The sequence below is a fragment of the Plasmodium brasilianum genome, chromosome 9, assembly GCF_023973825.1.
Source record: "Plasmodium brasilianum strain Bolivian I chromosome 9, whole genome shotgun sequence".
Lineage (NCBI taxonomy): Eukaryota > Apicomplexa > Aconoidasida > Haemosporida > Plasmodiidae > Plasmodium > Plasmodium brasilianum.
The window spans coordinates 1819213-1844064 of NC_090122.1; the positions used below are offsets into that span (position 1 = coordinate 1819213).

At 27.1% G+C, this 24852-nt stretch overlaps 3 protein-coding genes across 3 annotated transcripts; 1 reads left to right on the plus strand and 2 right to left on the minus strand.

Moving 5' to 3' along the window:
• Nucleotides 1–267: 267 nt before the first annotated feature.
• MKS88_003002 (chromo domain-containing protein) lies at nucleotides 268–8961 on the minus strand (the record flags this gene model as incomplete). Its single annotated transcript, XM_067216056.1, has 1 exon — nucleotides 268–8961. One exon carries the CDS (start codon nucleotides 8959–8961, stop codon nucleotides 268–270), a length of 8694 nt encoding a protein of 2897 aa, XP_067073574.1.
• Nucleotides 8962–14260: 5299 nt separating this feature from the next.
• Nucleotides 14261–16846, plus strand: MKS88_003003 (uncharacterized protein; the record flags this gene model as incomplete). Its single annotated transcript, XM_067216057.1, has 1 exon — nucleotides 14261–16846. The coding sequence occupies one exon, from the start codon at nucleotides 14261–14263 to the stop codon at nucleotides 16844–16846; it is 2586 nt and encodes an 861-aa protein (XP_067073575.1).
• An 842-nt stretch (nucleotides 16847–17688) lies between these two features.
• On the minus strand, nucleotides 17689–24012 carry MKS88_003004 (uncharacterized protein; the record flags this gene model as incomplete). Its single annotated transcript, XM_067216058.1, has 5 exons — nucleotides 17689–19052; nucleotides 19727–21964; nucleotides 22286–22958; nucleotides 23182–23382; nucleotides 23554–24012. The coding sequence occupies 5 exons, from the start codon at nucleotides 24010–24012 to the stop codon at nucleotides 17689–17691; spliced, it is 4935 nt and encodes a 1644-aa protein (XP_067073576.1).
• Between the last annotated feature and the right edge of the window lie 840 nt (nucleotides 24013–24852).

Below are 24852 nucleotides of genomic sequence, written 5' to 3' on the forward strand. Positions count from 1 at the left end.
CATAAAATCTATGTTGGCAAATTATTCAAAAATTGGAAATATTATTAACAATATAACTATATACCGATGCTAGCACAACACTATTTAAATATTCTTTTTTATATATTCCCTAGTGATGTAAAATTTTATATCATTTCTTTTTTCTTTCATCACATATTAATATATGTAGTACTCAATCTTTCTTATGTATCATAAAAAGGGTAATTACTTTTTATCACATCGTTTATTTCTGATATATCCTACTTTTCAAGAGCTGTACACATGTCGCTAAAGGACTGCTATTAATAACAAATTCTTTTTAGTTTGTTCCTTTGGCATGTAACAATTTTTTAAAAATAATGTTGAGTTACTAATACTATCGTTTAAAAATATGCCGCTCCCTCGATTCTCATTATTATAATGGAAGTTAAAATCAGTGCTACTCCTGTGATTGCTTCCATTGTGATTGCTTCCATTGTGATTGCTTCCGCTATGATTACCTCCTGCTTTATTACTACCTCCCCCACTGTTGCCGGCATAATTGTTTCTGTTATGACTACCAGAGCCTTTGTTATTGCTAATCATGTTAGGAGCACCACTTCCACCGACGTTATTATTATTGTCATCTTCATAATCGTCATGCCCATTATTATTCCTTCGATGGCCATTATTGTTGTCATCATCTTTACATTGATTTTGCGTTTTAATATGAAAGTTAACTGTGTTCTCATTTGGGTTGTTTGCCTGAGCTGTAGTCGTTGTTATCGTAGCTGTGGTGCTGTTACTGCAGTTCCTTTTGTTAAAACTATTGTTCATTTCATCCATTTTTTCAATGGTATTATTATGCTCATCCAATACATTATTACTACTAGGTATATTGTTATTACTTTCTTCTATCTTTTCTATCTCATCCGATACATCAATGATATGTGAACCATCTTTCGCACACTCACTGGATTCGTTAGTTATAGCTGTAAATTCCCTTTCGTTACCATTATTATTACTCCTACTACTATTACTATTACTATTACTATTACTATTACTATTACTATTACTATTACTATTACTATTACTACTACTACTACTACCCTTATTATTACTACTACTACTCTTATTATTACTACTACTACTCTTATTATTACTATTAATACTATTACTACTACTACACTTATTAATATTCTCGTTGTTGATGCTTCTATTAACATCACTGTGATATACCAACTCTGCACTGATTGATCTGACGTCCTTTTGCTGTTTTGTCATACAATCAACACTGATTACTTTATTAGGAAAACCAGGTTGATCATTCGAAGCATATTCTAAATTGGTGTAAAGAGTTGCACTAGAATTATTATTACAGTTCTCATGCATAGCCGTTTCATCCTCATTACATATTTCTTTGCATTCATAAAAATTAGTAATTTTCTTATGATATACATCTGAAGCTTCCTCCACTTGATGCACATCACTTAATGATTTGTATTCAATATCTACTTCACTACTACTACCACTACCATTACTACTACTTTTTTTACTCATAATAACATTCTTATTATATTCATTTGCTTCAATGTTACTGTTTTTCCAAACTATAGGAGCATCATTTTTTTTCTTAATACAATTATTTGATACATTTGGTGCAGGTTTGTCATTTTGTAATTTTTGTTTTTCAGCATTCAAATGGTCACTCTGATACATATGCAGACCAAGCTCATCTGTGTCTACCTTTTTTTCAAAATATTTTTCGCGTAGGTCCTCATAACAACTCTTCTTCTCATTACCGCTTTCACATTTTTCAAAACTTGCGTTCTTCATAAATCCCTTACTCCTACTAATACACGGAATTGAGCTAGCATTATTTTCCTTGTTATTGTTTTCATTGTTATTAATGCTTGTGCTCAAATTGGCGATAACGTTTTCAACGAAAATGCGTGAGTCTATATTGTAATGGATTTCATTTTGTACTTCACTTTGCACTTCATTGCGATTCGCACTATGATCGTTTCTATGGACTTCATTATGCGCATTGTTGCAGTCACTGTAAAGCACACCACTACCCCCCTCCTCCAGTTTCTGCTCCTGCTGTTCCTCTCCTACATGATGATCATTTCCATTACAACCAGACTCCTCATTCGCGTCTTCCCAAGTGTCGCTGCTATATTCATTTTTTGAATGATCTTTATTGTCTTTCGAACTGATCTCTCTATAGCTACTGTCTGTATGCAGTGAAACGCCATTTTTTTCACTAATATTATCCGCATTATTAGAATTATCCGCATTATTAGTATTATCCGTATTATTAGTATTATCCGCATTATTAGTATTATCCGTATTATTAGTATTATCCGTATTATTATTATTATTATCTGTGTTATTATTATCAGCATCCGTCAAATCGGCTTTGCAACTTAAATGAAAATAAAATCTTTCGAAATAATCAGGAGAGGGGAAAAAAAATAGATTCGGCTTTACATTAATGGATAAAAATATATCCTTAAAAAATTCATTTAGTTTGTTATTTAGTTTATATATTTCATCAAATAACATAATATTTTTTGATAACTCATTTAACGAACTATTTACATTAAAATTTTTATTTTCACTTTTGCTATCACAAACATAGTCTAATAATATATTTATAAATTCGCAATTTTTATATATAAAATTGTAATTTCTAAAATCGTTAAAAATATCAAAATAAAGTAAAATGTTTGTATATGACTCTAACAGATGTACTTGGAAATTTCCTTTTATGAAATTAATACTATTTTTATTCTTTCCATTGTAAAAATTTATAACATTCATGTTTTTTATAAGGGAATCGATGTTGTTTAGGGCCAATTTATCAATTGACTCGCTATACTCAATATACCTGTCCATGTAATTCATCTTAACAACACTTATATTTAGAATATCTAATCGCGCATACTTCATTCTATGTTGTTCGTCTTGTTGCAGTTCATACTGTTGCTTCTCACGTTGCTGCTCATTGTCAATGTTAATATTTTCATTTATGTCATCATAAGAAATGATAGGGTCATCTTTACTTTCATCTATTTTTAATGCTTGGATATCTTTCTTTTTAATTTCTATTAATGTATTATTATTATTAATATTATTCATATTTAACTTTGCCTGAACTTCATCTTCGTAATATGCCATGTTATCCCCCTCTGCCACGTCCACTGCTTCAGCCACTGCTCCCTTTTTTTTTTTCCTTTTTTCCCCTTTTTTATTCGAATATGCAGATAATAATACCTTCTTTTCTACAATTCCTCTTTTATCATAATTCGATCTATTTACAAAATGCATGGTACTTCTGCTATTATTTAAATCTGGATAATCGTCCGAATTGCGCTTGCTACTTATTCGTAAAAGAGCACTGTTGTTCATATTGTTACTAATGCTGCTCACGTTGTTACTAATGCTGCTCACGTTGTTACTAATGCTGCTCACGTTGTTACTAATGCTGCTCACGTTGTTACTAATGCTGTTCACGTTGTTACTAATGCTGTTCACGTTGTTACTAATGCTGTTCACGTTGTTACTAATGCTGTTCAAGTTGCCACTAATGTTGTTAAAACTAACGTTGTTGATACTATCATCGTTCATATTATTACAACTGTAGAGAATATTTTTTAATCTCATTTGCTTTGGTCTGTTACTCTCCAGTTGTAAATTTTCAAAAGGCGCCTTTCTTGAATGCTTCGAAAATTTTACAAATTCATCAGGATATTTAATCATCTTATGGAAACTATTCGTACTTACATGTTTCTCTTCATATTCATTTTGTTGTACATCATTGTCTTCTTCTGTATTCATATTTAACTTTAACTCATTTAATATAACAGCATCCTCCGATTGATATAAACGTCGTTCCTTTAATGCGCTCAAAACATTTTCCAAAAAGTTGATATAATAATCACACTTTTCATCTTCAGTATTGAATAGATCTTTTATGTTTATTATAATATCCCCTTCAATGTGATTCAAACCGCTACTAACATCGCTGTTTATTCCATCACCCATGCCGCTATTATTATAACGCCTAATATTTACGGAGTTGGTCGTATTCACCCCATCTACGTTAATAGTTGTGTTTTGAAAATTATTTGATGTGTTGTTGTTATTATGATCATGCTTTTTCTTCATATTCGTTTTTTCGTAATAATTAATTTTTCTGATGGAATTTTTTTTATTGATGATATCGGAATTAGAGCGATTTATTTTTCTGTTATTAGTTTTAACATGATCATTATTGGTATATATTCTTTTTTTATTCTCTTGCACCTTCCTTCTTAAAATATCTTTGCTATTATTATTTTCATTAATAACAAGATTTTCACTCATGGCTAGAATTTTTTTCTTTTTAATGGGATCATCGTATATACTGCTTGTCGTTACTGTTTCAAAGTCCGTGCGCTTCACAGTTTTTAATTTTTTCGAATTATCATTCTCCCTACTGTTCTCCCCATGGTTCACACCACTGATCGTACCATTGATCGCACCATTGATCGCACCACTGATCGCACCATTGATCGCACCAATAGTTATATCACTCATCATACCATTGATCATACCATTTTCCATACTGTTATCTATGCTGTTATCTGTGTTGTTATCCAGAATATTACTCTTGATGTTACTTCCACTATTACCTATGTTATTATCTGCATTGATATTTGCGTCACTCTGTATATCACTAGGTACATAATCACTATGTACATTATGATAAATACTATCACTATTATTCCTTGTATATTCCTTTAAGTTACTATCCTTTTTGCCATCATCACTTCCATTTCCACTTCCGCTCTCACTTGCATTGTCACCATTGTTATTGTTTTTCTTGAAAACGTTCCTAACATATTCAAGCATTTCCTCCTCGTTGACATTATAATTATCCTCATTATTCCTATTACTTCCACCGTTTTTGTTGATACTGATATTATTATGGTTGTTACTATTAGTAGTGCTATTAATACCACTGTTGTTACTGATATTATTATTGGTAATGTTGGTACTATCTCCAATCTCCTTAGGACTTGGTTTACTCCTTTGTTCACCTTTATCATTGAGATAATATTTAGCAGCGTCCGTGATGTATACTGCATCGGTCAGATATTCATTTGAGCTTACAACATTCTTTTCTTCATCATTTAACTCATTAAAAAATCTAATATTTTCCTCAGAAAATTGGTCGAAATATCTCCCATCAAGTGAGGCATAATCATGTAATCGCTTGTTAATATTCCTGTGATCGGTGCTTGCACTGCTCAATAGTCTAAAGACACTTCCATTGCCACTTCCATTGCCACTTCCATTGCCACTGCCAATAGCACTGCCAATAGCACTGCCAATTGCATTACCAATTCCACTGCTATTACGATTATTGTTACTGTTACTGTTACTGTTACTGTTGTTGTTACCATTTATATCGTTGTTATCCCTCTGCTTAATTTCGTTTTCCTCAAAAGAATGTTTCATAACTAGGCTTTCATTAGCCGTAAACAGTTCATTACTTATAGATTCGTCCACATTTTCGTCATACACAATATTACGAATATTTAACACATCATTTGATGTATACTTTTCCCTGTTATGAAATAATAATTCTTGGACAGTATTTTTCTTCTTTTTTTTTTTTTTTTTTTGGACTGTTCCATTTCTATCAACTTCAATATAATCTACTCCATTTTTTCTACATATATTATTTTCTGTACTATTTGCTTCTAATAATTTTTCAGCAAACAAATTTCTTCTATTTTTATTATTATTATTATTATAAGACGACTTAATGCTTTTCCCATCTTCCTTATCATAAGCACAACCATTCACAAGGGTCTTCTCTTCAGCAGTAATATTATTGCTGTTCCTGTCCTTCATGTACATTTCGTATAGTGAACTTACATTATGCAGTCCTCTACTGAAATACGAGTCCTCCACGTCGAACATGTGCTCTTCTTCTGCATTGTTATTGTTATTATGGTGGTTGCTACTACTGTGGTGGTTACTGTTGTTGTTGTCGGGGTGAAGACTGCTACCATACTCCGCAAAGTTATCATTATCGTGCATATCTTTAAAGGATGTTTTGTTCTTTCTATCCAAAAGTTCTTCAAAATGAAGCATATCGTCTCTATATATATTCATATTTTCCGTAGAGTATTTATTTTTAAATAATATTTCACTTGAAGTGGATATATGATCAAAATCTAAATATCTCTTTTTTTCATTATTGCTATCAAATCTGTGCAGGTTCACTGCATGCATGTGACCACCTGCTGCTGTTGCATTATTTTTGGAAAATTTCTTCATACTTTTTTTAAATGTACTTAACTTTTTCTTGAACATATTACCTGATGGTATTTTTGATGGAGATTTATTCTTATAAAGGGCCTTCTTTTTATGATTATTAATAGTTATATAATTCGTATTGTTGTTATTTATTATACATGTCTTATTATTATTATTATTTATTATGCTGTTATTCTCACCTATATTAAGCTTATTGTAACTGTTATGACTGTTATTATTGTTATTACTATTGTTATTGCTATTACTGTTGCTGTTATTGATTTTGTTCACATTATTAATATTGTTAAAGTTGTTTACGTTGTTGCTGTTGTTGCTGATATTGCCGCTATTCATGCCACTATTGTTACCAACACCGACGTTGTTGTGCCTTTCCTTGCTATCATTTTTTGTTTTTACATTCATTTTTTTTTTCTTCATATGGTTACTACTACTACTGTTGTAATGGACTGCTGCACTATTATTTCTGCAAGGACTGGTGGTACTACCGCTACTGTGCCTGATTTGTTCGTCTTCTAAATTTTTGCCACTATTTATATGCGCAATTGCATATGGTCTTTTATCTTTTGTGCTTATATTATTATCCTCATCGGTTATTTCATTCTTCACAATTATATAATTCTGATTGTTGTTATTAGTGTAGTAATCCTTTATGTAAAAATGATCATCTTCATTATTGTTAGTACTAGTACTACTACTACCTTTTTTGTTACTACTTCTAACATTTCCACTGTTTCTAGAATTAAATAATAATGATGAAGAAACCATATTTTTGTATCCTTTCCTCCTCTGATTATTGCTGTTACTAAATGGTTGTTCATCATTTTCTTGTGATTTTTTACAACGCTCTATATTATTATTTTTTGTCATAAACTGCTCATACATTTTATCTGATATGAACAACATTTCGGATGAACTTAAAGAATTGCATGGTCTCTTCGATACGTATTCCTCTTCATAAATAAAACTATCATTATTATTGTTCAAATTAATTTTTTTCAATCTTTTGTTATCATACATGTACAAGGGCGGTATTTCGCTGTTATTGTTACCATTGTTGTTGCAGTTGCTATTATTATTGTTATTACTGATATTCATATTATTACTTATATTCATGTTACTGCTCATATTCATATTATTACTTATATTCATATTATTGCTCATATTCATGTTATTACTAATATTCATGTTATTACTAATATTCACATTATTACTAATATTCATATTATTATTCAAGTTCATGTTATTACTTAAGTTCATGTTATTACTCAAGTTCATGCTATTACTCATGTTCATATTATTACTGCTATTGATATTGTTGATGTTACTGTTGCTATTAATGTTACTGTTATTGTTATGCATTCTACTGCTGTTAGTAGTACTACCAGGGACTGGAGCGTTGGTACTATTATATACTAGGTTTAGGGATTCAAATTTCCTTTTATCTCTACTTTTCCAGAAAAGATAAGCATCTTCATCATTTTGTAAATTGTTTGCAAAGGTAACCAAACTTTTACTGTTATAATTTTCTGGAGATAATTTATTGGAGTCATTACATATATGTGTATGATGATGATTATGATTATGGCTATGGTAATGATGATGTATATCATTTTTTTCATCAAAATTTGTACTTTCAAAATGATCAAATATATTAATATCATTATTTCTTAATATATTATTATTATTCTCATTATTTAATAATTCTTTATTTCTACTATTAATAAAATGATCAAATAAATTTTTGTTATTTTTTAAAATTGTATTAAATTTATTTTTTTGTCTTATAAAATAATTTTTATCCAGTCGATCTAATATTTTATTTTTGGCACTACTTGATATCTTTTTATTTTTATTTAAAATACCAATATTATTAATTCTATCTGATATACATAATATACTTTTAATATTCCCTAATTTTTTACGATGCGTACAACTATCTTTTTCAAAGTGATCGTTAATGCTTTTGCTAATATTCATGCTATTAAAAAGGCTATCACTATTTATTAGGTCGTCATCATCCAGCATATTTCTTGCAAAACAGTTATTACTATTACTGTTACTATTACTGTTAATATTATTATTATTATTACTAATACTATTTCCATTACCATTACCAATATTATGAATATGTTCAGAATCCATTTCGTTTGCCATATTTTTTGTAACTTGATCTTCAAGTCCATTCAAGTTATTGTCAATTACATTATTTGTAAAGTTATCAATTAATTCATTCTTAACTGTATTTATTATTATTCCTTTTTTCCTTTTATTAACTCCATTTCTATTTCCTGCGTTACTACCTCCTCCATTTGATCTTATTATGCTTAACTCTTCAGTCAATTTCAGAGCAGCTTTTCGCGCTTGTCCCTTTAACGTGGAACTTAAATTTTCGAATGGCTCCCAAGTATTGTCATCACTATCATAATTTTTCCATTTTATAAAAAATTCAAAATTATCTAAACTCTCTTCTTTTCTATTTTTTTTTCTTTTTATGTTCAATTTATATCTTGCCATTACAATCCTTTCCACTTCAAAAACCTCATTGTAATCCGGTTCACCCACCACTGTAATACTCAATTCGGAACTATAGTCATCATCAATAATGTTTTTTGCTTTATTTCTCTTTTTTAGTTTGTTCGACGTCCCCCTTCCCTTTTTCAATGCCATTCTTTAATAACATATGATCTAGTTACTTTCTCAACGGAGAAAAGTAAGTATCGCATATATATATATATATATATATATATATATCAATCTTATCGTTAGTGTGAGTGTGGGTTTGCGTGTATATTAAGCTCTCATACGTGCACAAGTACGTATGCAGGCATGTACATACATAAGCCCGTGCATAAACAGGTACATGTACGTGTACATATATATATGTATTATATTTATATATATGTATTATATGTATACACATGTATTGTATTTATATATATGTATTATATGTATATACATGTATTGTATTTATATATATGTATTATATTTATATATATGTATTATATATATATAAATGTATTGTATTTATATATATGTATTATATTTATATATATGTATTATATGTATATACGTGTATTGTATTTATATATATGTACTGTATATATATATATTATAATTTTACATGTATATAAATGTGCGCCATTCTGTATGCGTAGGTATATGCGTTCAAATATCTGTGTATATCATGTATCCCATAAACATAAAGCGCTCACATATATACATATATATATATTTATATGTACCTATATACATCCAAGTACCTGTACACACACATTAATTTTCTTTCATATATGTAAAGGATGAATAATTTTCTGATTCATTTTAAAATTAATAAATGTATTATGCATATATGTATGTACATATTACGTATATATTTATTCGTGTATATATATGTGCACATATACATAACTATTACGCAAAAGCACTTTTTAATAACACACGTTTCTCATAAAAATTAGATTAAAATGTGTAACAAGTGATATGAAGCATAATTCTGGATTCTGTGAACTTATTTTGTATTGTTTTGTATTGTTTTGGTTTGGTTTTTTTTGTTTTATTTTGTTTGATTTTGTTTTGTTTTGTTTTGATTCGTTTTATTTTGCTTTTCTTTTTTTTTTACTTTATTTTGTTTTAATTTTTTTTTTTTTTAAAAAAAAAAAAAATGCTTCTTGTATAGTAAGATATATTCAAATAAATGCAAATTTAAAAAAACAAGTAGGAGGAATACACTAGCAATATTAACAAATATTATTATAGATGAAGCTCATCTACGGCATGAACATAATTCTTTTCTTTTTTTAATCCGTTTTAAAACCGTTTAAATTGCTATTTATGTATTTGTACGTATATCATAAAACACATATAATGGAAATATTTTTCTTTAAAACATTTGTAATAAAATATGAGGAAAAAAAAAAAAAAAAAAAAGAATGGTAAATGCACACAACTTTATATACACAATAATGGACTTTTTTTCTCTTATTTTAATATTTAAGAAGAGATATATATCATTTAAAAAAAAAAAAAAAACATAATCAGATGTATATAATATTATATGCTCATATAAAAATAACTTGTGCATTTTTTTTAAAGCTTATTTAAAAATAACTGTACAAACATGTATAGGGTGGTAAGAAATATAACTCTTTCATAAATGTTTTTTTTTCTAAGTTTTGATAAATTCTCTTGATAACAAAAAATTAATTCAAATGATATTACAAATTGTTAACATGTGTGCAGGCTTGTTTAATGTTTACATTTATGTGCACATGTATGTATGTATGTATATACAATATATATATATATATATATATATACATACACATATATGCATGTGCATAAATATTTATTCATATACGTTCATTTCTACATCTAAAGTGTAACCATTTATTAAACCATATGTGTACATATGTGCAATACAATTAAAGCTTTTAATAAGCACTATTGTATTTTTTTATTTGTATAATATTAAAATGTATTTACACACGAAAATTCATTTTAAAAGGCGGATAAGGTCAAAAAAAATAAAATAAAGAAAAATTAAAAAAAGTTTTTTTTTTAATATTTTCTTCTATATAAACATTCTTAAAAATATGCTCAATGAAAATAATCATCTGTATTAAGCATTATAAAATCATACAAAAAACTTAAATTTAAAATTATACAATTAAAAAATAAAATCTGTTACATTTTTTTTTTTTTTCAACATAAATATGACAACTACTGTGCTTTAATAAAAAATCTGTCGAATGTGTATACATATATTTTACACATATACATATATATTAACATATAAACATAATTCACGCATACAGTGCATATATAAGTTCATTCATACAATATATTTTTACATATACATATATATAATTTCATATAAACATAAAATATATATATGCATATATATATAGCATATTCACACATAGGCTTACTTAAAAATTCAGATAAACAAATAATATGTTTATATATTCAAATGTATACATATACATTTATAATGTATAGCATATTAACACATACACACGCTCACACACAAAATATATTCGTATATACACACAATAATTAAAAATTTTAAGCGCTGAAATTAAAATTTATATAGCATCATAGTATGTACATATGTAAAAAGGCCTTTAACATGACACAGCCCTTTAAAGGGGAAAATTCTTAAAATGACGTGCGATAAAAAATATTAAACATCATCTTCCTATTTAATAATCATAGATATACATATATTATACATATAGTATACATATAGTATACATATATATATATATATATATGTATGTATATATATAATAAAAAAAAAAAAAAAAAAGGGATACGAAAAAGGGCTAGGAATAGGAGAAAGAAAGTAGAAGGAAGCAGAAAAAAACTGAATTAATGAAAATGACACATGTTCATTATTATTATAGCTTAATCAATATAATAAAAAATGAAAAAAAAAAAAAAAGTATATTAAGAAAGCGCTGTTTCATTAAGGTATGTATATGGTTATGTGTACATATGTATATGTATTTTTATGTATATGTATTTTTATGTATATGTATTTATATTTATATGCATTCATATGCATATGTATTAATATGTGTGTATATACAAATATATATAAACAAAAAATACTGAATATGACAATATAGAAAGGGTAAAATTTTATATTGCATCTTACATTTAAAATGTAAATATTTAAAAAAATTGTTTTGCTCCAATAAAAATATATTTAAAAATAATCTGGTTTATACACCTATATATATATAAATATACATACATATATATAATTCATAAAAAATGTGCATACACAAATTATTTAAAGTACATTTCCCCTACAACTTTTTATTTATATATTATTACGCAACAATAAATTAAAAAAAGAATTAAACCAAATAGGCAAGCAGATTACAACGGTTAAACTCTTTTTAGCAGTTGTAAAAAAAAAAAAATTAAAAAAAATTAAACAAAAGCACGTACAATATTCGAAAATGTTTCTACTTAACTCTTCGGCTTTTAAAAGTGTAACTTATTTGAGTAATACACATATACAAAGTATACATATATATACATATATATACATATATATATATACATATATATATATATATATATATAAAATTTCTTGAATATGTATTATATACATGTGTTCATATATACATTTTTAAATATATATTTCTTTATATGTACAAGCATTTGTGTATATATGTATGAATATTCTAAAAATTTAAAATAAAAGGCAACATCTAATCATAAGGTTACTTGTCTTAAAATTTAAAGATCCACAGATTAATTTATACTTTAATACATATATAAATAAATATACATATATATATTTATACATAAAATATATACATAACTACGTATAAATATACATTTATATACATAAATTTATATATATGTGAACATGAAAATGTATATAAAAAGATAATAATATACGTGAAAAATGGCTAATTCGTTGAAATGTCATTATATATATAAAAAAGTACAAAGTATAAATAATAATCTTTTTTTTAAGCGAAATACATTCACTTTATTATGTAAATGCTTCTTAAACTGCCATATTTGAAAAAAAGGATTTCCTATCAGGTATTATTCATATTATATGTAAATAAAAAATATTTATATAATATATATATATGTATATAATATATATATATATTACATACATAAAATGTATTAGTAACTATTTCTGTACTCAACTAAAAGGAAAATTTTTTTTTTAAAATTTAAAAAAAAGGGAAAAAAAATAAAATCTTTGTTATACAAAGTGGCATTCTGTTAAAAATTAAAATTCCTTTTTTTATATAAAATAGTGTGATTTAAAATTGAATAAACATCTAATAAAACGTATAACATGTATATATATATATACAAATAAGTGCCATTTAAATATAATTAAAATAAAAAAAAAAAAATTTTCTATATATTTTAGTACTGTATAATTTTTTTTTTCTTAAAATCTTCGGCTCATTGCTTTTCAGTGGATTTTTTAACCAATTTCTTTTTTTTGCATGTTTGTATAAAAAAGTAGTAATAATAGCATGGTTTTTTTTAAAAAAAAAAAAAAAATTACAGATATTAAGCCCTCATAATTTAATATATGTTATATCAAAGTTACATAGAAATGTACGTATATAATTTGAGTAAATATATACATATACATTTCGATATACATATATCAAAATAAGATATGAGTATAATATATATGAAAAATTATGTATATACATATATAATATATATATATATATATAATATATATACGTATTATATATATATATATATATATATGTATATATATGTATATATATGTATATATATATGTATATATATGTATATATGTATATATATGTATATGTATATATACTTATATCAAATTACAAAATTGCAATAATAGTACATATAAAAGTTGAATAGCAGTGCATATATTTCTATATATATATCAAATAATGTATATTATTGAACAGCATAAAATAAACATTATTATATACGTTATGGAAACGCTATTACAAGTTAGAAAAAATATTTAAAAAAATATAAGCAAAAAGTAATTGCTACTTTTGGGAAAAACAAAGTATATATATATATATATATGTTTAATTACATATACATATATGAAAACTAATATTATATAATATATTTTAAGGTTAAAAAAAAAAAAACAAGTAAACATAACATGTGTAAATGCCCAAATTTTTATGAAATGATTGAAGTTCATGTAGAAAAATAAGAATTATTTTTTATGAAGGATGAGTATAAGTACATTCTTACCATCAAAAATTTAAATAAAATTTATGCCATATGTAAATGTACCTTATGTATTATATATACCGTATATAAATATATTACGTAAAATTACATTACTCCTTGGAAATTTATTACATACAAATACATTTCTTCTTTATTTGGTTGTTTATTTATTTCTCTTTTTTTTTTTTTTTTTTTTTTTTTTACCACATATTTATAAAGAGCCAAGAACATAAATAAAATGAAATATGAGAAAAAATTTTGGAATAATGATAAGGGGAAAAAAAAAAGAAATGAAAAAAATTTGAAAGATGACAATTATAACAGAGGTCATAATAAAAGGTATAATAACTATGAGGGGGTGGGATACAACAAATCTTACAATCACTTATTGCACAATAACGGGATGCTTAAAAATATGGCACACAGTGAAAGGACAAACACAGACATGTTACACAATGATTTGTTACACGATGATACATTACAAAACGACTTGTTACACAATAACAGGTCTAAAAATAATAAGCCCCACCATAGTAAATACAACTCAGAAAAATCGAGTTACACACCTTTCCCCCAGAATTTGAAAAAATACAATAATTATGAAATCAAAAACAAAATGTTAGATAAACGAAATAATAAAAATAATAATGAACATATGTTAGCTTCATCATCTTATAGAAAAGGAGCGATGAATCAAAAAATGCATATTTCTAATAATATGAAAAGTAACCATTCGAGGTATCAAAAAACATACCCAAGGGTATCAACCCATAGGACATCAAAATTTAGTGTACGTGGGGATAATTATAACTTGAACAATTTTGACGGCAATAAAAATATTGAAAGCTGTGATATTTCGGATGATTATATTAACCAGGACAATTATAATGTTGAAGCTAATTACCGGTATAGCGATAATAACGATAAGAATTATGGCAGTAATTATGGCGGTAACTATAGCAGTAACTGTAACGATAATAGTAATGATAGTAGTAATGGTAATAGTAGTAATAAGTATAGTAGAACTTTCAGAAATGAGGACATACATATCGAACTGAGTAATATGCATAGAGACCTGCACAACATGTTATTTTCCGCTTCAAAAGTAAGTGAAGAGAATAGTTTGGATGCAAATAATTGGGAGAGGAATAATTCGGAGGGAGCTAATTTTGAGGAAACTAATCCTAATAGTAATAGTAACTCAAATGATGATTTCAAAACAAGTTTTAGCAATTTTTTTAACTCATATCAAATGAATGTGAAAAATAGTAGGAACAGTAAGCATAATGATAATAACAAAATTGAGTCTTCGAAAAATAAAGAGAGTAATGACAGCGTGTTAAGTAAACTTTTAGTCCTGAGGAATATTCCGTTCAACAGTGTGAACACAGACAACTCGAATGACAACAGCAATAATGAGATTGCTGATAAAAGGAGTAATAACATTAGTGGTAATGATATTGACAGCGCTAGTGGCAATGTTAGGGGCCTCGTTGGAGGTAATAGTAATGGTGAGCATAAAGTTAGTTCAAACAGCAAAACGGCCATGATAATTAACGATTTAAAAAAATGCCTTAATAGCAATGGTGAATCGAATATGTATACACTGAATGATAATATGCTACAGTCTTTATCCTTTGACAACAATAGGGTAGGTTATGATAAGGACAGTGTAAATAATTATTATTTGGATAATGACCATTTTGATGCAAATAAATCAACTGGTGGGATTAAATCAGTTGATGAAAGTATTAGTAGTCGTAATAATAGTTTTTTATCCCAACATATGTATGCGAATATTAAGGAAGACTGCATGGAAGGAGGTAATGAAGAAATAGAGCATAAAACTAATAGATATAAATACATGAACAATGATTACAAATTCGTGCAAGAATCTCCCATATCAAATAATAGTGCGAATGGTGGAAATGGAGATAGTAGCGAAAGTAATAGCAGTAGCAGCATTTGCGGTGTAATGGAAGCAAATGCTTATAGAATGAAAGAGGAAAAGATAACTTTTAATAATAATAATTTATTCCCTAGGACGCAGATTGAAGAATCATTGAAAGTTTTAAATACATTACAAGTAGACATTGAAAGAGTGTGTTGTTATATTAAACATTTCATAGACCCCCCTGAGCAAGTGTTTGAAGTTATGGTGAATTCTTTTGTTAATAGGTCAGTGTTGATAAATTCCAAAATTGCCATTTTTTATGTATATAATCACTTGATACAAGAATTAAGAAATAATTACAAAAACGATTTTATTAGATATAATACCATAGCTGAAAAGGGATTAGAAATATTTGTTATTCCTGTGCTAAGACATATCCTAAGTGAAGAAGGAAACAGTGAAATGATTAATAAAATTTATAGATGTATATCTATTTGGAATGAAAGAAATATTTATAGTAAAATTATATGTGATCAGTTAAAAGCATTACAAAAAAATCCACATAAAAAAATTGATTTATCTTTGAAACATACAGCTAGTCAAGCACATAGTTTATTATCAAATGAACTCTCAAAATTTGTTCCTGTAAATTTTATATTAAAAATGCCAAGTATTAATAATGAACATAAAAAAGCGTTAGAAGATAAAATTTTAAATGCCCTTTTTCTTAATTTGTCAAAAGATACACTAAAAGAATTTCCCGGTGAAGATATTGAAGAAGCATCAAAAACATCAGACAAAGTTATGAGGATATTCGGCCAAGAGTTAATTTTAATTAATTCACAAATTTTAGAATTATCATCCTTAATTAGTGACAATAATGAACATTTGGTTAAGCTGCAAACTGCAATGGAGAGGTTATATGAGTAAAGGGGAGGAAGCAGGATTTTTTTTTTTTTTCCCCAAAACGTTTCCCTCTTAAATAATTTAGCGTTTTGAATTAGGAGTGTATTATGTATATATATATGTCTAAACATTCGCGCTTTCATATTTTTAAAACTTTGCTTCTTACTCATTCCTTTTATGGAACTCTATTGAACATATAACATTTTTATTTGTTTTTAAATTAGTGATATATTTGCACATTTATGCACTTATCTAAATGCTCACTTGAGCATTCGTTGTTTTTGTTTTCATATTTTGCATCATCATTTGCATCAACTATTTTCCATGTATGCCCCATATCTAATTTTTTTAAGTTTTCTTTTTATAAAAATTTTAGCAAGTTTTAAAAGTTAATGAATTTTTTTTTTTTCTTGTAATTATATCCCGAGTCATATTAAGCATAAGGGAATTCCTAAATAATTAAACAAAAAAAAAAAAAAAAAAAAAAAAAATCGTCCAAAAAGGTATAAACAAAAAAGCAGCACATAAGAACGAGTATAAAACGAATAAAAAAGTGTAAATTAAAAAACGCATATAAATTGCGAATAAAAAAGTCGCATATAAAAGTGCAAATTGAAAAGCCACATAATAAATGAGTGAATGAAAAGGTAATTTTTTTTTTTTTTTTTTTGCTCAAATTTTAGAATTTCTTTTTTAAGGCATTTAGCTAGCTCCATTTCCTTCGCCATTCCCTATAAAAAGAAAATAAAATAAAAATGAAAATAAGAATAATAAGGAAATATGGACATACACAGGTATGGACAAACGAAACGTTTTTAGGGAAACACGTAAAAGAGCTAAGAACGCTCATATATCGCTCAAGGTTATCATATTTTTGCGTACGATGATGCCATTTGAATATTCAAGGAGAGGGCTAGTGATCTTTTCCATAGTTCCCTTGTGTAATCATCAAACAAAATCATTTTAATTTTTTTTTCTTTTGTCTTGCTTTGTTTAACTTTATATTTTAGTGTAATTATACTTTCATAATTGTTAACAAATTTGACTTTGTTTAAATCTTCGTTATTGTATTTGTGTAGAATTTTTAAGAAGCATTTATTTGCTGATAGGTATCTTTGGTTGTGCCTATGTTTCATTTCATTTTGTCCATTTCGATTAATTTGACCAGTTTGTCGAACATGACTACCTTTATCACTATCTCGTAGGCTTCCTTCCTCCGTCTCTATAGTTGTAGTTATATTTTCTGATAAAACAACCTGTTCATTTGTGTATTCTGTATTATTGGATGAGTATATATTTTTTATAGTATTTCTAACTGCACATTTTCTGGCAAATGAAATGTTTTCATTATTGGTTATATTAACAGTTATTCCTAGAATGTTATTTAAATATATTTTATCATTTGTAAATAATTTTTTTTTAATCTTTTCTCCCCCTTCACTATCTACACTAGATTCAACATAAAGATGTATATCCTCTTTTTCTTCATCGATAAATGGACTTAAAAAGATCCACTGCTTAAAATTTAATTTAAATATATATATATGATTTTTTGATAAAACAAAAAATACTAATTTCCTTTTATTCTTATTATTGTCAGCATTTCTTCTAAACACATTAAATTCTTCATTATTCGACTGTGTGCTACTCGACAACTGGTCCTTTTCATCATTTGTGGCGCTGTGAGTGTCACTGTAATAATAATTTTCCTCTTGTGATAAGAGGTCAGACTCGTATGATTGTTCATAGGTATTCATATTATTTACGTCTTCTCTTTTTTCTCCTTTTATTTTATTTTTTTTTTTATAAAAATCACTTTGTTTTACTTCTTGATATGCAAAGGATGTTATAATAATATTCTGAACGTTCATATAATTTTTTAAGTTGTTCATAATTATCCTGTCCTGTAATAAATCCACTTTCGTTTCATAATCTGCTCCAGATAAATATTGAGCACAAGATACAATTTCATCGCGAAAATATTTATTTAGACCAATAAATATATCATAAGCTTCATAACTTACACTTTTTTCAAAATTTATATATCCAAAAACGAAGAAATTGTCATTTATCTTACTCATACATATTCTTGTTATATCAACATACTTTTTTTCCAAATAAATAACGAGCTTGATGTCCTTGTCTTCCGTTATGTTTTCCTCAAAGTTGTCTGGAATATAAATTAGGTAGTATTCCTCTAATCCGAGTGCTAAGAAGTACCATTCGATACCTGCATAGAGGGAACACGCGAAGGCGAATGAGAAATATGAACAAGGAAAAGTGATAAAAAAAAAAAAAAAAAAAGGGAAATAAATAGGCAAAAAAAAGTGTATACGAAATCAAGAGGATAAGGCAAAAATAAAACTGAACAATATAAACTACCAATTTTGATGTAGCAGGTGCGTTTTAAATTTTTTGTCTTATTACTGTTTTCTCTTATGTAAATGACAGGGGATATGTGGCATATCTTAGTAGAACACCGCCTGTCAGCGGACAGCTGATTTTGCAGAATTATTCGAAGATATATCAATTTGTAATAAAAGAAAAGAGAATGAACGATGGACTTCCTGAATAATACTCTATGTATATACTTCTTATAATTTATAAAGTATAATATAAAATATTTGAGCTTTTTTGAAAAACACATTAAGTAAGATATTGTAAAGAGTGTGTAAAAAAAAATGGTATGTATATAAATAAAATTTTTCTTATGATAGACATAAGAGGCATATACTGATCCGTGATGAACACTATTTATATAGATTAATAAATACAGTAATAATAAAACATTATTTTTATAAAAAAAATGAAACAAGGAACAGTCTACACACCATTTTTGTATTTCCTTATATTGAGAAAATTGAATGTATATAATTTTTTGAGTAAAATAATAAAATAATTGACATAATTCCGCAAAAAAATACTGATCTTTATCTGATACGATATATTCACTATTTACAAGCTTTTTAATAAATTCTCTAGATAGTAATTTACAATAGTAGAAGAAAATATTGTAAAAAATTAACATATTCATTGATTCAACTGACGTATGATTTTTTTTTAATATTTCGCTATATAAACGAAAAAAATGTGCATATACATTACAATCGTAAAAACTACATTGATTTAAAATATTTATTAGCACTTTTAGAACGTTTTTTTTTAAGAGGAATTCTTTAACTTTTAAATAATTTTCATTATTTATATTATTTACAATGATGCTATAGAACACTCTTAAGCAAGAATACAATATATAAGCTTCGTTGATTTCTCCCTTATTACTATTAACAAAAATACCTCTTTTGTTAAATAGTAGAATGTTGAATTGGCTGCTTCTCTGTTCATACATAGTTTCTTTGTTAAAACTTAGGAGCTCAGCTGAGACCCTGTCTAATACTGTTTCATTTGGATCTTCATCAGCTAAAGTGCTAGCAGATGATGATTCCTCGTTGTCCTTTGACTCTGTATCACTTATTGAGTTGATCATATTATTCCTTTTGTTATTTTGAAGATCATCATAGTTCGTTGTATGTGCTGTGTGTACTTGATTATTTTTATTTTTTTTGCCTCGGTGAATTTCGACAGAGTCTCCTGACTCAACTAACATTACTGATCCGGCTACGTCTGTTTTCTGCTTTTTCAAAGCACTTATGTCTCCTTTACCTTTGTCCTTGTAATAACCATTATTCAGATTTTTGAGTGTTTTTTTCTTTTTCACAATTTTGGGTATTTCAAACATGTGTTCTAAGTCGCATCCTATTTCGTTTTCAACTACAAAGATGTCAAATGTTTGCTTAAAGTTGTTGTTATGTAATCTCAAGAACAGTTTTCTCTTTTTCTTGATAATCTCTTGCATCTGGATGAAGAGTTGCCTAGAGGGTGCATGCCTGTTTTGGTCGTCCCTTATGTCATCCTCGACGTCGTCCTCGATGTAGTTCTCGTTGTAGTTCTCGTTGTTATATTTCCTATCCTCCTCCGTATGATGCCCAGAGTAACTCTTTTTACCCCCCCTCATAGTTGCTATCTTCTCCTTGATTTGTTTTTCCTTTAATTTCAAGTTGTAAATTTTTTTTTCATACCTCAACTTGTTATATTTCAAAACTCCTGGGAAAAAATTTTCCTCCTGTTCTTTTTTTAACCCTGCAAATATATTTTTATCAATATATATATTTAATAAAGTAAACAAATTGGTCATGTAATATTTTAGAAATATATACAATTGTTCTTTATAATCTTTACGATCATTATCATTCATAAGATAATAATACTGAACTATTTTTTTCTTATCCCAATGTTTGTCTTCAAGAGAACATAAATCGAATATGTTCATGTTGGACGACGTTTTGAATAAATAGAAATACCCACTAAATATATCAGCAATATTAATTAAAAGACGTAAACAAACCTTTTTATTTTTTGCTACGTTTTTTAGCATTAACGTTTTAAATATATTTTCAATAGTTGCACACCATGTTCTCTCTATAAATATATCATAATATATATTCATTTCACTAAATAAAATATCTTCGTTCGATAATATATCAACGAAATAATACGCTACTATATTGTTTCTCATAAAATTCCGTAATTCAATATTCCTTGAACATATGCGCAATAGTTTTACAGTTATTATATTAAGGTCTCTATCCTCTTCCTGTTCACACGCATTATTGTTGAAGCTGCCACTGATGATGCTACCATTGTTGTTATTACAGCTAATTACCTTGTTACCACTTCTACCATTATAGTAATTACTACTACTAATAATTATATTGTTACTATTAATTGTAGTACCAGTGTTCCTTCCCTGTTCGATTGCTCTCCTTTTTGATGAAACCGTGTCATTCTTTTTACGTAATACTATTGCCCTTAAAAGGTAATGATTCACTATACGTAAAATGCTTACTATTGTTTCTTGAAATTTGTAATATGATATAATTCTTTCTATTTCTTCGTTTTTCAATACTTTTATGTATATATTTATGCAATAACAGTATATATCATTCCATTTCTCACTGACAATAATATTTTTTTCATGTAGAATATAAAATATTTTGTGTAACTCTATAGTTTTGTAATCATCAAAGGGAATTAAGTAGATACATCTGAGCAAGCGAATGATGATATCCTCATTTTTCTTCTCTAAAAAGTAAGAAGGAGAAATGATGAGAGGTGTAAGTAGAGATTTGTCAAAAGGGATTGCACATACAGGTTCACATGAGCGGAAAAACATGCATATAGGCATACGATAAGCGTACACGAATATAAATATAAATATAAATATAAATAAATAAATAAATATATATATATACATATATATATATATATATGTGCATATGTGTGCATATTTATATATGTATGTATAACGGTGTACAGCTTATTTGTAGCCCTATACCACGAAAAGAATAGGCATTCATCCCTCAAAATACATAAAGTACAACCAACACAAAAGATATAACTTACCTAAGCAGACTAACAAGTAGTAATTGATGTCACTATTTCTGAACTCCCTTTTTGCTTTAATAGAGAATTTATCTGCTTCCTTTTGAAAGAAAAAGGCAATAATATCCAGAGTGCAATTTACTACTTCAAATAAATAACCTTCCACTTGGTGATCAGAATTGGTGTAAGAACTAAGCATATTATTATATTTCTGACCAAATAGAAAAGGCAATAATATTTTTAAATTATTTGTATTATTTAATATATATTCAATATTGTTATTATAAATTTCTTCATTTTTCAAAACTATCAATAAACCTCCTAAACTTGCACTTAAAAAATAAGGGTTATTTTTTTCCATTTTTATACCAATTAAAAGTAAGTCTATAAAATGATGAGTATTGCACAGTTCAACTAATATTTCGTTTTGGAATATACATATATTATTTAGAGTAGAAATGATTATGTTACAGTATATGGATTCTTTCTTTGATATGATTAGTGAACCCTTATTTATTATTTCTCTAATTTTTTTGAAATAAAAATTTATATGCATTTTTTCCCTTATCAGAATCTCGCAATGCTTAAAACAGTTGCTGCATAACTGTAACACGATCAGATAAGCGTCCTGGAAGTAGATAGGTAAATCATCAAATCGACTGTCTTTGTGTTTGTTCATCAGCTCAGTTAGGATCTGCGTATAAGGAGAAGTATTTTATGTGGCTATATGTTAGCACATACGCACATGTGGAAGTGCACTTGTTAACGGAAATGTAAAGCGGGATTGCAATAAGAGCAGAATACCAAATTGAAATGGGTATAATGTGTATAGTGTGTGAAAAACATTCAGTTTATGTATAATTGTGAGTTATACCCTTGAAGGCGTTACTTGAAAATTAAAAAAAAATATGACTAACCCTTAGGAGCCCTTCGTCATAAGCTATCAGACAAACTTCACTATCCAATGTCGAAACGGATAGAAATCTTAAAATATTTTCATTGAAGGAATTCCTCAAAAGTTTGATAACTCTATGTATACAACTACTAAAGCTACCAGCAATGAATATGTCCCTTGGTAAAAGGTATAATCCGTTAAAGATGTTATCAAGTGTGCCTTTCTAAGGAAAAGGAAGAAAAAGTAAGAAAAGTAGACGCCTCCTGTGATGAGTAAATCTCTCTACAGGGAGATACAAATATTTACGAGTAGTGAACAGAACAGGGGAAAACACCCACATACGCATATATATGCATGCATAAATATATAAACGTATATATTTTCTTTTCCTCACTTCTGTCGTGTTTAGAATGGCCGTTGCCACAATTTCCTCGAAAACGGAATAAACGTCATGTTTGTATTCCTCATTTGACGCTATGTTGCATAATATGCGTAAAATACGAACGTTCAAATGATGGTCATTGATGAATACTAATTTTGCAATTGCATATATGAATGTATTTCTACAGTCTTCGTATTTTTCTAAAATTATTAATAACCTATCTACAATTTGATGTACTTTTTTTTTTTGTTCATTTATTTTTTCATTTTTTGCGAATAATAATTTTCTGAAATTTATTGGATCTTCAAAACATAATGTTGTTAATTCGTTTAATATGTTTACATATTTATAATAAGAATTTTCATGTATTATTATGCCTTCAATAAGATTTAAAATATTTTCACTGTGGCTAAATGTTTCATCTCTTTCTTCATTTGATATGCTTAAATTCTTCAGTATTTTCTTTATCATTACTAGGGGTAGCTTAAGATATGAGCCTTTACTTTTTTTTTTTGCTTTCACATTTATGTGTCTATGCACATACGTACATGTGTTTGGTGTATATGAAAATATGTTCGTGTACGTATATATGACGCATACATATATATGCACAGATATACATGTATGTACATATATGTACATATAGTATATGCGCAAAATATGTACGTATACAAATACATTTTACTCACTTGTTTTACTATTTACACCAATTTATATATGTGTGCATGTTCTTCCCGCTAACTCTACTCACAAATATAGCTTAAAAAAATTATTTTTCACGTTTAAATTGTTTCCTTTACGAAAATTAAAATGAATTTTATGACTGGAAAGATATACAGTGCCTTAGTTACATAAGGAAAACAAGAGTTACACATAACAAATAAAAAAAAAAAAAAAATTCAAAATGAATCAATGAATGGTACTAAATAAAATAAAGCACTCAAATGTGAATATATACATATATATAGTGTTACAAATTAGGGAGTGGAAAAGAGCCAAAATAGGACATTTTACAGGTGATACCAAAAAAAAAAAAAAAAAAAAGTAAAAAGATAATAGTACAAAAGGAGAAAAAGAGGGCTTTTATATGCATTGCTATGTGTATGTTTATATATATGTATATGCGCACGTATACATATATAAAATTATAATTATACTTTTGTGATGTTCAAATGTGTACATCAAAAAACTCAACATGTTCATGTGCAGGAAAAAAAAAAAAAGTGTCATAATGCGATATGTATATCAATTTAATAATATCAATTTTCAAGTAAATTATAAATGAAATAAAATACAAAATTTTTGTTGTAC